This window comes from Marmota marmota, unplaced genomic scaffold (genome assembly GCF_001458135.2).
Source record: "Marmota marmota marmota unplaced genomic scaffold, marMar, whole genome shotgun sequence".
Taxonomy (NCBI): domain Eukaryota; kingdom Metazoa; phylum Chordata; class Mammalia; order Rodentia; family Sciuridae; genus Marmota; species Marmota marmota.
This window is the reverse complement of record NW_025999895.1, coordinates 4,485,987-4,500,181: the sequence shown is the minus strand read 5'-3', so window position 1 is coordinate 4,500,181 and position 14,195 is coordinate 4,485,987. Positions and strand designations below refer to the sequence as shown.

Below are 14,195 nucleotides of genomic sequence, written 5' to 3'. Positions count from 1 at the left end.
GCCCCTGGGCTCGACAGCTCCCAGAGAGGGGGCATCTGGGGAGGGTCCCAGGCCCCTCCACTCCCCCCTACAGGGGCTGCAGGCCTATCCCTGCCCTCCTCCGAAAGGGCAGGGCCGCGCTGTGGGCGCTTGAAGCCTTGCTGCTCCGGGCTCCTCGTGGGCTCCGGCCACCTCTTCCAGCTGGCTGGGGGTGGAGGAGGGCAGCTCCTGGGGACCCCGTCAGGCCACTGAGCTCCTGGCCTTTCAGGCGAGAAAACTCAGGTGGGTGGTGGAGGTGGGCCACCGCTGCCCTGTCCCATCGAAGACCATCCTATCCCCCCCACCCTTGGCTCCTCCCTGGACCCCTGTCCTCAGCATGCTGACCTCTCCTTACAGTGTCTGAAGGTCGGCGGGACCAGTGCGAGGCGCCCAGTGACCCCAAGTTCCCTGACTGCTCTGGAAAGGTGGAGGTGAGCCCTGGCGCTGAGGGGGGTGGGAGCGCGGCTGGAGGGTGGCCCCGGGGCTGTCCCAGCCTAGCCCTGGCAGTCTGACCTGGCGGGGCTGTTCACCAGCTAGGGCCTCTCTGCCCAGCCTGCGGCTCTGTCCCAGGCACAGCTGGCTGAAGCTGACCCCAGGGAAACGGTGTCTCTGCTGGACTCTGCATGGCCACCAACCCAGGCTCCCCAGGATGTCCCCCGAGGGGCTCCAGCATTTTCTCCTGGTAAAAGAGCTACTAAATGTGGGCCATCGGCAGCCTAATGCCTAACAGCTGGGAGAAGGAGTGGGACTGGCCGCTCTGTCCCCACCCTCCTGACGGAGGTTACCTATGAAAGTACCCCGGATCCTGGGTGGTTTCTGCTCGGTCAGGTACTGGCGTCCCCAGTTCCCCTGGCCTAGCGTCCCTCCCGCCCCCTCAGGGCCACCTCTGGCTGTGTGCCTGTCCCTGCGGGGAGCCGGTCACGGTCACAGCTGTAAAGCCTCCTCGCTGCTTTGGAGGGGTGGGCGTGGTGTTGCAAACCCCTTCCTGGAGGACCACTGGGGGCGTCCTTCCCTGGACCTTGCCCAGGCCACTTGCCCTGTGACAAGGGCCTGAGGCATGAAGGACAGGTCTGGCCTGTGCTGCTGCCCCTCCTGGCTTTCCCCCAGGACTTGGTCCCTGCGTATCCTGACCCACCTGCTCCCCCAGGGTCTTCCTCTGCTGAGGCCTAGGGGATGGGGGTCCTGGCCCTGCCTCCTCTGGGGACTTTGGTGGCCAGGACAGATGGCCAGGTCTCTGCCCTTCCTTGCTGTGTCTCTAGGGAAGGACACACTTCATGGGCCCCGTCCTGGGAGACCTGGGGTCCCTGGGGAGCCTGCAGGGGCCAGGGCTGGTGACGCCACCTGCTCAGACTTGGCCCCCTCCACAGTGGATGCGTGCCCGCTGGACCTCTGACCCCTGCTACGCCTTCTTTGGGGTGGACGGCACCGAGTGCTCCTTCCTCATCTACCTCAGTGAGGTCGAGTGGTTCTGTCCCCCGCTGCCCTGGAGAAACCAGACGTCGGCTCAGACGGCCCCCAAGCCCCTTCCCAGAGTCCAGGTAGGCCTGGAGGTGGGGGATGTCTCCCAGGCTGGACAGTCTCGGGGCAGTGGGAGAGACCTCAGCCCTGCCCGGGTGGAATCGGGCTGTGTCAGGAGGTGGACTGATGGGAGGTCAGTCAGACAGTGTCCCTCCTAGCCCTGGGGTGCTGCTCAGTGAAGCTGTTTTCAGGGACAGGCAGGGTCCCTGCAGGTGCCCCCTTAAGGGGCGGGGATAAGAGTGATAATAGCTGTCATTTGCTGAGGGCCTTCTGGGTGCAGACACTTTCCTTGTTCCTAAATCTCCTGGCCGTCCTTCTGTGCTCGCATCTAACAAGGACGAGTCTTAGGCTTAAAGTTAAGGGCTTTAATGCACCTGGTGAAGGGCAGCCCTGCCCCGACTCTGGCCACTGCCCTCACGGCCTCCTCGCAGCGGCCCCCTAGGCAGGGTCCCAGCTGGGAGCTGAGCCGGGACACGCCAGCCTGGCTGGGGGTCCGTGTGGGGGGTGAGAGCCAGCTCCTCGGCTTTGGGGGCTGGTGGGCCCCTTGGAAAGGACAAGAGAAGCCGGAGCAGACCCTAGCCTCACAAGAGGTGACAGTCCCTGTCCCCAGTGTGGCGGGGGCGGGGCTGGCTGCAGGTCGGGGCTGGGAGAGCTGAGGTCGGGACCCACCTCTAGGCAGTGTTCCGGAGCAACCTGTCGCACCTCCTGGAGCTGATGGGCAGTGGGAAGGAGTCCCTGATCTTCATGAAGAAGAGGACCAAGCGGCTCACGGCCCAGTGGGCGACGGCTGCCCAGCGCCTGGCACAGAAGCTGGGGGACGTCTGGAGGGACCAGAAGCAGGTCTGCCATCCTCCCAGGGCTCAGGTGGTGCTCAGGGCCCACAGCCTCGGGGCAGGCACAGGGCAGGCCCTCCGAGAAGTGCAGGGGGCTTCCTTGCACCGGATCCATAGCGAGGGAGGCAGGGATGGCCGGGCCAGGATGGGTGCAGGAGAGGCCCTTCGCCGTCTGTGGAGCTGGGCGGCACAGGGCCCGAGGAGCGCCCTGAGTTCTGCAGACAACTTGTTCCGATCAGGCAGAAAAGTCATGGCTTCTGCCTGGAAGTTTTGGAATAAAAGTCTGGGGGGAGATTGTGGTCCCGTCCGTTCATCCGTCCATCCACCCGTCTGTCCATCCACCTGTCTGTCCATCCATGCATATACTGGAGAATTCCATGACTCCGTCTCCCCTGTTTATTTGTCTGAGTCCCTCTCATTGCCCGAACTGTCTCTTGTCTGTCTTTACATATGTCTGTCTGGAACATAACTCCTGACATCCCCAATACCTGGCGTGGTGACCTTGGCCTCCCAAAGTGCCCAACCTGGGGACAGTGTCTGCTGCACTGGTCCCCCAGCTGGTGAAGTGGGGGCGGGGGGAGGGCAGAGGTCTGCTGCCCTTCCACTGAACTCTTGCGTCCCGCTGACCCAGATTCTCGTCCACATTGGCTTCCTGACCGAGGAGTCCGGGGACGTCTTCAGCCCGCGGGTGCTGAAGGGCGGGCCTCTGGGGGAGATGGTGCAGTGGGCGGACATCCTGGCTGCTCTCTACATCCTGGGCCACAGCCTGCGGGTCACGGTCTCCCTGAAGGAGCTGCAGAGGTGAGTGCTGGGGACAGCCACTGCCCTGGGCTGGGGCCAGGAAGGGACCCAGGAGGACCATCCCAGGAGCCACGGCTCCACCGCAGGCCCCACGGCCCCCGGATCCTGGGTGGTTCCTGCTCGGTCAGGTACTGGCGTCCCCAGTTCCCCACTGGCCCGCTCATCTGCCCCCTGCTTCCCCTCCCTGCTGACGTCCAGCCACGCGTGGGATGCACCCAGGAAGTGTGTTTGCACAGCACGGTTCTAACGGTGTCCAGTCTCCATCTCTGACCTGTGGTGGGGGGCAGTGTTTGCATTCAGGGCCTGACAAAATCGGCTCTCGGGGCTGAGCCTCGTCATGCAGATGGGTCCCTGGTGCCTGCCATTGGTGGGCCGGGCACACCCTGGGGGCTTTCTCTTCTGGAACCAGATTCCTTCCTGGGCCTACTGTGGGGGCTGGGCCACCTGGAGGGTGGGTGCTAGGGTGGCTGGGTGGTGCCCACTCTCTCTCCGCTGCTGAGTCTCTGGGGTCCCTCTCCTACCATCTGTCAGAGATGGAGTTCCTGGTGCTTGGGGAGAGGGTGGAGCTAAAGATTGTGAGTGTGAGTGTGTGTGTGTGTGTGTGTGCGCGCGCACGCGCGTGCAGCAAAGAGGGAAGACGGAGGTTACCTATGAAAGTACGTGGGATACGTGAGGACACCAGGGATAAGCTGACCTCCTTGGTGTCGCTGTCCTCCTCAAGATGGAGAGGCTTGCGAGGCCCTGGATCCCACCTCCCATTCCTCCACCTCCCCCAGAGGAAACCCATGGCTTGAATTTTGTGATTATACTTTGCCTTTTTTTTTTCAAAAAGAGTTTTCCCATAGGTGTGTGTCTATAAACGACGTGTGGTTCAGGTTTGGTCTGGTTCTGAGCTGTGTGACAGTGGCACCTACTGTCCTGGCCTCCGAGGCCTGTCTTTTCACCCGTGGTTACGTCGGACTTATCCGTGCTGTTGCACGTGACTGTTTTCCAGTCATTTCCACTGCTGTGTAATATTCCACAGTGTGACTGTGCCATAATTATTCGTCAGTATTTGCTGTCTGTGAACATTTTTTCTTGCTTTAAAAATCGGTCTGAGCCAGGTGCTGGGGTGCACACATGTAATTCTAGCAACTCTAGAGATGGAGGCAGGAGGATTGCAAGTTTGAGGCCAACCTTGGCAACTTAGCAAAGCCCTGTTTCAAAAACAAAAAATAAAAAGGGCAGGCAATGTGACTCGGTGGTTAAGAGCCGTGGGTTCAATCCCTGGTACCAAAACAACAAAACAAAACAAAACAAAAAGCCCAAATTGGCTTGAACGGTGTATGCTGCGATGCTCACTCATGTCCATGTCACTTGGGGCACCTGTGTAAGGGTTTCTCAGGTCATTGAAGAGCCCACTCCAGGCTGGGAGCCGCCTGAAAGCCGGTGCTGAACCCACAGTGTGTTCTAGTTCAACCGTCCAAGGACAGATCTGAGAGACAGACCCTTCTATTGAGGCAGTTTCTCTGGGGTCTAGACTTAGATGCACAGTTTCCCCCCTCCAGCGGGGGTTTAGGGTGCATGAAAATTCAACTTTATGAGAATATACCAAACTGGTTTCCACGGTGACTCTGTCACCTGGCAGTGCCACCTGTTGGCCCCAGGCCCCGTTCTTAGGGTGATCAGACTTGCTAGGTGAGGGTAGCATGCACGCGATGTCCCGTCCTGGCATTTCCTGACAGCCACAAGCGTCCCATCCAGGCTCGGCTGTTGCTTCTTGTTGGTAGGAAACGTGGCCTCCTGGTCTGACTCTTCCTGCCGGGTCCGTCTTCTCATGGAGCTGGAGGGGTTCTCCATCCCAGGTATAAATCCATGTGAGTTGTACGTGTGTTAGAAAATCTAATCTGTGCACATCTCTTAAATTTCCTTCTGCGTCTTTCCCTCCAAGGGGCCGAAGTGCTTAGCTGTGACATGGTCCACGTCACCACGGTTTCTCTTCACGTTAGCGATTTTGTGCTGGGTGGGCTCCATTCTTCCTTCCCGTTGACTTTTGGATGGGATCTCTAGTTTTGCCCCAGGGCCTAAGGAAGGCAGGCCCCGGTGTCCTTCGAGTGTGAATCCAGTTTTCTCTGTGAACCCATTAACTTATTCTCAGGTGGTTTCCTAGCAGGAATGAGATTCCTCTCCGAGCCTGCCTTCCATCTTGGTGATGTGTGTTTCTAGATGTCACTTTCTTCTGAAAAGTCTCTAGTGCTAATGCTCCGTGGCACAGAGGAGACTTTGAATGGGGACAAAGCCATCAGCCATCTCAGGTCACTAGGGCCCTGGGAGCTCCTGTTGGGGGCAGCTGTTCAGCCTCGGCAGTTCGTACCCACCCTGGGCTCTGCCAGGAACCCAGGTGGACTTCCCATGGAGCAGTCGCGTTGAATTCGGAGAGGAGGCTGGGCCCGGGTGTGTTTTGAGGAGGCCACTCAATGAACTAGTGGTTGGGAGGTTCTTATCCCTGAGGCCTGAGGCCACACGCCAGAGTTATTTTTAGGTTATGTGCTTGTCTCCAAGAGGCTCAAGAGAGAGGAAGAAGTGAGTGGGGGTGGGGCAGGCCCGCGGGAATCACAGCGGGCGGCAGGCTGTGGAGGAGGAGGCGCCCACTGCAGCCTCTGCTGGTGAAGGCCACCAAGCCCCTAGGCAAGGAGCCAGCTGGGGAGCTGTCCCCGAGTGCTGGTGCTGAAACAGGCAAGCTTCTGCTCTGGGCAAGGTGAACAGCGCGCCCCTCACTGGGGTCTCGCCCTCCGTGGCATCTTATTGATGGGTCCTGCAGTTCATGTGGCACAGGCCACTTCAGAGCAGAGGTGTGCCTGACTGCCTCCCGTCAGCGCCCACTGCCACAGGCGGCGCTCTGCCCACCCCTGCTCCCTCCAGGCAGAGAGCTCAGGGGGTGCACAGGCTGTCCGTGGAGCAGAGGCCGCCAAGGTAGTCCACGTTTGCAAAGAATGAAAAGGAGACCTTTCCCCAGCCTGGAGGCTCCTGCAGGAAAGTCAGAGGGTGGGGAGGAGGAGGGAGAGGAAAGGGGCCCGGTCAGGGAGCCGTGGCCTTGGCTAAGGGAGCCAGACCTGCCTCAGGCAGAGCAGTGGGCAAAGCTCTCATGGGTCCTCAGAGACCCTGAGATGCAGCGGGACTCCCGAGGGCGTCTGGAGCGCCTTGTCCCAGGCTCAGCCACACCAAAGCCCCGGTGAGTGGGGAGCATCGGTCTGTCAGGCCCCCGCCCCGCGCTGTCCGCAGGTTGGAGGAAGTGCTGCCCAGCAAAGTCTGACTGGGCAGGGCCTGGGCCAGAGGCTGGAGTGTGCTTTGGTTACTGACCCCTGGAGGACACGGGGAGCTTCTCCTGCCTGCTCCTGGCAGCCCGCACAACATCCAGGGGACCGTCGTCCTCAGGAGTCCGCGAGGGCAGACGTTTACCCCAGTGGTCCCTCGCAGCCTGCGGGGGCTTCTCCCTCAACCTCCACCCCAAGCCCTCACCTGCCCAGAGCTCTGCCAGCCCTCTGGCTGCTCCCTGGGGCCTGGAGTGGCCACATTGCCCATCCCAGTGCCTGAGCAGTGACCATGGGGTGGCTTCACTTGGAGGCCCTGGTGAATAGGCCAGGATTGGGAGATGCCCCCTGCTGCCATCCCTGTCACGACTCATGTTGCACATGCGTGTACACATGTATGCACACACACATGCCCACGCACACGTCCCTCCACACAGGGCACATGCTCAGGCTGCCTCAGCAGCACACACACGTGCATGCCTGTGCAAATGCCTGCTCTTCAGATGCACACAGTGGGCCTCTCCACACCCCCTGCACACACATGCACACACATGCACACACATGCACATGCTCCCCCTTCCCCGCAGCCCACAGAGAGCCGGATCCTTTCTCTAAGCCTTCACTTCTTGACAGACTCCTGCTGACCTCAAGTCCCAGAGGCAGGCTCTCCAGGGAGCGGGCCCCTCTCTGACTCACCCAAGGCTGTGCGATGCCCTGACCTGAGGTCCTCCGCGGGTGGGAGGGAGCATCTTGCTCAGACAGGACCGAGTGGTGTAAACGGCTCAGCCCCCACGGGGGATATCCTTAGGAAGGTGCTTCCTGAATCTATTACCAGATACGGTTGACAAACAACTAAAAGCTGTTAAAAATAAAAACAAATCCGCCTTCCCCAGGAGAATTCCCCAGGTAGGTCTAGGAGATCATCAGATGGGCTCTGAGCCTGGCTGCAGCAGGATGCCCGAGAGCCTCGGGCACAGCCAGGTCGGGCCCCTCCATTAAGAGATTTGGATGGGGGGTCAGTTTCTTAATGCCCCCCAGGGGATTACAGTGAGCACCAAGAGTTGGGGAGGGCCAAAGCTCAGTGGTCTCCCCCAGTACACCACCTGGTGGCTGTGGGCTTGGCACCTTGTGGAATACCAATGGGTCTGCACTGACTGGCGCAAAAGGACTGTCCTGAGTGTCCCTGGTGTGGGGCCTGCGGGGTGGCACTAGAGCCCGGGTGGGGCTCAGGTCTAGAAGATTTGGAGGGTATGAGGATTCCTCCTTCAGCCTCTGCACCCCTGAGGCTCCCAGGACACCCTTGGTGGCAGGAGCCGGGAGCACTAGGGTGAGGTGAGTGCAGGGGGTGGGCCAGGGAGGCCCCTTGGAGGTGGCCAGATAGGTGGGGCCTCTTGTGACCTTCCTGGGGGTGGGGAGGGAACCTGGTGGCCTGCAGTGTGCTTGGTGCCACGCCCTCTTGAATGTAGGGTGCTCTTCTCCCTTCTTTATTTGTAAAGGGGGGCGTATTGGACCCTGCAGTTGAGGGAGGGAGGCAGAGGTGAGGCCAGCGTAGAGGCTAAGCTGTGAAGGCCTCAGTTCTCTGCCAGGGCCAGCCTGACCTCCCTGATGTGGGCCTCTCCTGGAATGGGAGATGTGAATTCAGCAGGAGCGGTGTGGACTTCCTGGGGCTGCTGTAACGAAGACAGCAAAGTGGGGGTCCTCTCACCCTCTGGAGGCCAGGAGTGTGAGGTCCAGGGGTCGGCAGGGCTGCCTCCGTCTGAGGCTCTGGGGTAGGGTGTGCACCAGGCTCTCTCCTGGCTCCTGGTGGTCATCTGGCACTCTCTGGTGTGCCTTGCCCCACCCAGACCTCTGTCCTCATCTCTGCCGGGCTTCCCTGTATGCAGGCCGGTATCCAGACTTCCCCTGCTGGGCAGACACTGGCCCCAGGCTCTGATTTCAGCAGGAATAGGGCTGTGAAGACTGACCCCCAAAGAGGGCCGCACTCGGAACTAGGGTGGGGACTTCAGCTGTGCCTGGGAGGCGGGGATCCCCGGACAAGCTGGTAACACTGAGCCTGGACGCGGTCACCCCTGGGGCCTGCAGGGAGGGGGAGCAGGGCCGGCTGGCAGCCTGGGAGCGTCTGGAGCAGCGCAGGCTGCTTGATAGTAGGTCAGCGGAGGCAAAGGTCCTCTGAATTCCCCATCTCAGCTTCTGTGACAGCTTCTGTGACCGCGGCGTCGCCCTTGGCTGGCCATGACCCGTGTGGGAGGGCGGCCGGACAAAGACCGGCTTGTACCCTTGTCGTAGTTTCACAGACGCACACGCCAGGCACACGCCAGATGTCGCGGCCACTGACTCAGCACCAAGGCTGGACCGGGCCGTCCTCTGTCGCCGTGTCCTGGTGTTTTAATTAAGCGGCTCACTGCAGTGAGTCCGTGGCTTCGCTGCGGGGGGCCGCGGGGGACCCGGTGGCTTGCAGGCAGATGCCCTCTGCGGGGGACAGGGACGCCAGACATGCCCCCGAGGGAGGTGCCGGCCAGCGCCCCGCCCACCCGCTGCCTGCCCGTGGTGGTGGCGAATGTCCCCGTCCCTGGGCAGCCTTCCCTTCCCGCTGGCAGAGAATCAGCTGTGCTCATCAATTTTATCTGCATAATTTCAAGCGTCATTAATCGTACATGGCACGAGGAAAAACGACGGCTCTTCCTCCATCCATGAGTGAAATTGGGTTTAGTGGAAAATTAGTTGGCTAAACTGGCCCATGATGGGAGCCTCAGAGGAGAATGTTGAAACACGAGGACCAGGAGGGGACCCTGGCCTGCCAAGTGTGGGGCCAGGCTGGGAGCAGGTCCCCAGCCAGGGATGTTTGTTCAAGGGAAGTACCCGGCAGGGTCCCCAGGGATGACCGCAGTGGGGACCACATCTTGTTCCCCTGGGCAGTACAGCTGGACTAGCCGGAGGCAGCAGCCTTGGGGTTTGCGCCTGGTCAGACCTGGCTGTGACCGACTCCAGCCCGTCGGAGCCCTCCGAGCCGGGGCAGAGCGGCCCAGCTGGACCTGAGCAGGACCAGACTCCAGTGGGCAGCTCCAGCCAGCCGCGGGGGAGGAGCCTGTCTCTGGGGTGCTGTGGTGTCCAGGTGTCCCTGGACCTCATGTGCTGGGGACCTGGTCTCCAGAGTTCTGTGCTGACGGCATTTGGAGCTGGACCTCTGGGCAGTGTCTTGGTGGGCTCTCGTCTCTGTGGCCAGATACCCGACGTGCACTCCTGGAAGGAGCAGAGGTTTACTGTGGCTCCCAGTTTCACCATGGCTAGCCGGTGCCATCACTCTGCGCCTGAGGCGAGGTGGGACCTCAAACTGGAAGGGCGTGGTGGAGGGGAGTGTCCCCGAAAGAGGGTCAGGGCGGGGAAGGGACCTGGACTGTCCCCAGTGCCGGCTTCCTCCAGCGAGGTCCCACCTCCCAGCACTGCACTCAGCTGTCAGTGGGGTGCTCCACCACACCGAGGACTCCGCGCGGAGGTCAGGGCTCCTGTCTAATGGTGGCATCAGAGCCCCGCCTCCCGCCTCTGGACTTGCTGCTCTGGGAGCCTTGCCTTAGACACGGGAGCTTTTCAGGGACATTCCAGATAGGAACTGTAACAGGAGGTGGCTAGGAGAGGTGAGAACCTGAGGGTAGGGCCCGGGGGGGATGGTGTATCCGAGGAAGAGAGGCCCATTAGCACATTTGCCTTCTCCTGTCACATGAAGCCCTCCTCTGTGATGTCAGGCCCCTGATGGGTGCCAAGGAGATGCCATCCGCCCGCTCTTAAACTTCCAGTTTCCAGAACTGTGAGCTAGATAAACCTCTCTTCTTTCTATGATCATCCAGTCTGTGGTATTTAGTTATAGCAACAGAAAATGGACCAACAGGGATGGGGGCGGAAGAGAAGCACTGAGTTTGGGGGCTCGTAGGAAAGACCTTGAGTAGCTTCAGGCATACGATTGGCAGCGCCTGTGGCAGCAGCTGGGAGGTGTGGAGTGCAGAGGGAACCTTGGAAGCTGAACCCAAGTGTGGATGCACGGCCGAGTGGCAGGGAGGCTGGAGAGCAGAGACTGGAGAACCCCGCACTCCCAGGCCGAGAGGCAGAGGCCAAGGGGCAAAGCAGAGGGGTGGGACACCGTGGCCAGAGAGGGTGCTTCAGAAAGGACAGGGTGGCCAGAGATGCCCCACACTCCTTCAAAGTCAAGCCAGGGCCTGGGGCTGTGGCCCAGTGATACAGCACTTGCCTGGCATGGGCTCGATTCGCAGCACTATGTATGAATAAATAAATTAAGTAAAGGGTCATCGACAACTAAATATATTAAAAAAATAAAGTCCAGCAAGGTGCTGGGCACGGTGGCCACACCTGTAATCCAGTGGCTTGGGAGGCTGAAGCAGGAAGATCTCGGGTTCAAGGCCAGCCTCAGCAAGTTAGTGAAGTACTGAGCAACCCAGTGAGACCCTGTCTCTAGATAACATAGGTTTTAGAAGGGGCTGGGGATGTGGCTCAGTGGGTAGGTGAGCACCCCTGGGTTAAACCTCTGGTACCAAATAAAAAATAAAATAAAGTCAAGCAAGGAGACAGAAGTGTCCAAGAAATCTGGCCACAAGGAAATCATTGTGGACCCTAGAAAGAGCCATTGATTGAGTCGTGGGGGCAAAGGTCACAGACTCAGCGGCTGTGGAGGGCCTGCTGGGAAACAGCTACTGAGAGCAGGTGCTTCGGGGGGTGGGGAGGGGGGGTCCCAGGAGGGGCAAGAGTCTCCCCCCGGGCTGTGGCTCACAGTGCCCCAGGTGGGGGCTTAAACTGCAGAAGCCGACCAGCTCACAGCTCTGGAGGCCAGAGTGCGAGTCCAGGCGTGGGCAGGCTGGGCTCCTGCTGAGGCTGGGAGGCAGAGTCCCCTGCAGGCCCCACTCTCCGTCTGTGGCCCTCTCAGGCTTGGAGATGGCCGTCTTTCTGCGTCTCCACTTCTCTTGCCCCTGCGCGTCCTGGGTCCGAGTTTCCTCTTTGTATGTGGACATGGTCACACTAGATGAGGGGTCCCCGGGTGACCTCACCTGGACCTCACCTGTTACTGTGTGAGGCCAGGTTCGTGGGTACTGGGATAGGGCGTCAGCAGCGTTAGGGAGACACGTGGGCGTCACCGAGGCTGGCCTATTTTTCAAGGTGGGAGAGTTGTCAGCAGGTTTAAATGAGGGCGTGAAGGAGACAGAAGTGGGGAGAAGTTGGGTGCTGAGGAGGCAGCCTCCTCCCGGGATGGCCAGGAGAGAGGGAGGAGACCAGGGGTGTGGGTGCTGGTGGGCACGGAGTGGGGGGCTGGCGACAGGGCGCTCCCTCTGATGGTTTCCATTTTATTTTGATGGGGAGGGGAGCATTTTCTGGAAATGGGGGGACGAGGAGGGGAGGAGACATGCTCTGAAACACACCCGCCTGCGCCCGGCTTGTCCTGGGTCACGCTAAAACAACAAAACAAACAACACGATTCAACCAAGTGGGATGGGATGCCAAGCGGGCGGGCGGAGGCTGGGGAGTGTGGTGCTTCAGCTCCTTATAGACTTTGTTTTATCTTCTGGATGCTTGGAATATTTTCGGATGTTTAAGTCCATGCGATAGGAAAAGGGAGAGAAGCGCCGGCTCCTTCCTGGGCCGAGCACCTGTGACTAGCGTCCCCATGGGAGGAGCCGGGCAGGCAGGGGAGCGACTGATTGACAGGGAATCCCAGCCCCCTCCTCTCTCCACTTTTGTCCTGCTGTGGGGGCGGGGGGCGGAGGTGGGCATTTGGCCTGGTCCACTGTTTGGAGGCACCTGGGGCCAGGGAGCTTGGGCACTTGACGGCTCCACCCGCCTCCCTGCCTGGGCACCTGGCTCAGGAGGGGGTGTTTGCCAGGGGCTGGATGACTTCAGTGTTTCCCCAGGAATCTGGGGTGGGGCTGCCCTGGTCCCAGCCCCTCATTCTCCCTTGGGGTCCAGGAGGGACACAGGATCCCCGGCCTCCCTGCCCTGCTGCCCTGGAGAGGATCGGTTGTGTGTACGTCAGGACCCTGGAGAAGCCGCACCATCTGCCCTCAAACCTGTGTCCTGAGGCGGCCGTCACCTCCCTCCCCAGCCCTGCTCTGGTCCCCTCAGTGAGCAGGTGGCTGCAAAGGAAAACACAGTTAATGAAACCCCGGCTGTGGGCAGGGTCTGCGCACTCAGGCGGGTGGGGTGGCCTGGGGGCCAGATGGGGTGCCATGGGGCACTGCTTCCAAGAGGCTGAGGTTGGGGTTCTTCCCTGGAGCAGGCTTCGGGGTTCTGAGGCAGGAGAACCCTGTGCACCTGGAGAGGGTCTTGTCAAATGGGGACAGAGGAGGCTGGTGAGGGGGACGCTGGGCAGAGTGGGCCTGGAGGGCCCCACCCTTCTGCTTGGGCCTCAGAACTGACCCTCAAACCACAAAGGGGCTTTGATAAAAGGGAGGCAGCCTCCTGGAGGCCAGACTGCTCTCTGCTGTGCTCGGCCTTTTTGGGAAGGACTCAGAGCCCTCGCCGTCCCCTCAGGGACACGAGGCTTCGCATCTCTCCTTTCAGCCCACATTTCATGCGAGGTTTGTTTTGCTGGGCCTGGGAGTGGAGTCCTGCCCGTCCTCTGCCCTCCAGGGCCTCTGCACAGAGGTGTGTGGGACTAGATGGACGCATCAGAGCCCCAGGAAATGAGCTCCACCAGGATCTGAAGGAAACTTGATATCAGGCCCCCCCCTGGGAGCACGGAGATGGCCTGGGGCCAGCCTGGCACCAGGAGCTGTCCAGCCTTGGGCAAGGTCCCCGTCGTGGCCGCGGGGGTGGGGAGACACCTGCCCTGGTCTCCCCCTCTGTCCTGTGGTCACTGTGGCCCAGGGGTGGTTGGATGTGCTCCCATCTGCTCTGAGCCCCTTGCTCCAGGGGTCTGGCTCTCCTTGGCAGGACCCTCTGAGGCACTGGGGCTTGTGGGGGTGTCCAAGGACACTGCCTTTGCAGGAGCAGAGAGAGCCAAGGGTGGGCCCATCTTGATGGCAGCAGGAAGCTCCTGTTGGGCAGGGGAGGATCAGCCCATCCTGAGCAGGAGAAGAAAACCCGTGGGAGAATGTCATTCCTTCCTCATTAGCGGTCCTAACCTCTGCGTCCCGAGGCAGCTCATTAGGTGTCCAGTTAAATCTCTGGCTCCTTCTGCCCCTGGTGCTCGCGGGGAGGGGAGTGGGGCCACGCGAGGGAGGCAGTGCCCACGATGCTCAGGAGGGAGGTGGGCACTGGATGGGCTCAGAGGGCCAGCAGGTGCCTGGGGAGACGGAAGCGTCCCGGGCCGCCCCTGCCGTGCCTTCCCAGAAAGCAGATGCGTCCACAGAAGCTGAGGATCCCTGTGTGCGCTTTAGCACTGGAGCCAAAGATCTTGGAGCGCTTTGTAGGAATTCGTTTTAATTAGGTCCTTCCCACACAGAGAGAGGAAGAGAGAGAGAGAGAGAGAGAGAGGGAGAGAGAGAGAGAGAGAGAGGGAATGTTTTGTTCCCGACTTTGAGCGCTACCTGGAGAGATTATTTCTAGCCTAGACCAAAGGCACAGAGAGAGAGAAAGCCAGAGAATTTTTGGCTTAGAAGAGACCGGGGAGGTTTGTCTGAGCAACATGTCATAGAAGTGGAGGCGGACACCCGAGGACTCGGTGTCCAGGCAAGGCCACCAGCAGGTCCACGGGGGAGCTCCAGCATCAGAACTCAGCCTGTGGATTCCTGGCCCC

The 14,195-nt window shown here is 60.6% G+C and overlaps 1 protein-coding gene across 1 annotated transcript in view; it reads left to right on the top strand.

Annotated features, from left to right (window-relative positions):
• The window catches only part of Mgat5b (alpha-1,6-mannosylglycoprotein 6-beta-N-acetylglucosaminyltransferase B), a 56,929-nt gene that overhangs the window by 25,448 nt on the left and 17,286 nt on the right, over positions 1-14,195 (top strand). Inside the window, exons 5-8 of the mRNA XM_048796659.1 lie at positions 376-449; positions 1,386-1,556; positions 2,212-2,376; positions 3,001-3,170. Of these exons, the coding sequence (XP_048652616.1) occupies positions 376-449; positions 1,386-1,556; positions 2,212-2,376; positions 3,001-3,170 (580 nt within the window). The remainder of the gene's footprint in view (positions 1-375; positions 450-1,385; positions 1,557-2,211; positions 2,377-3,000; positions 3,171-14,195) is intronic.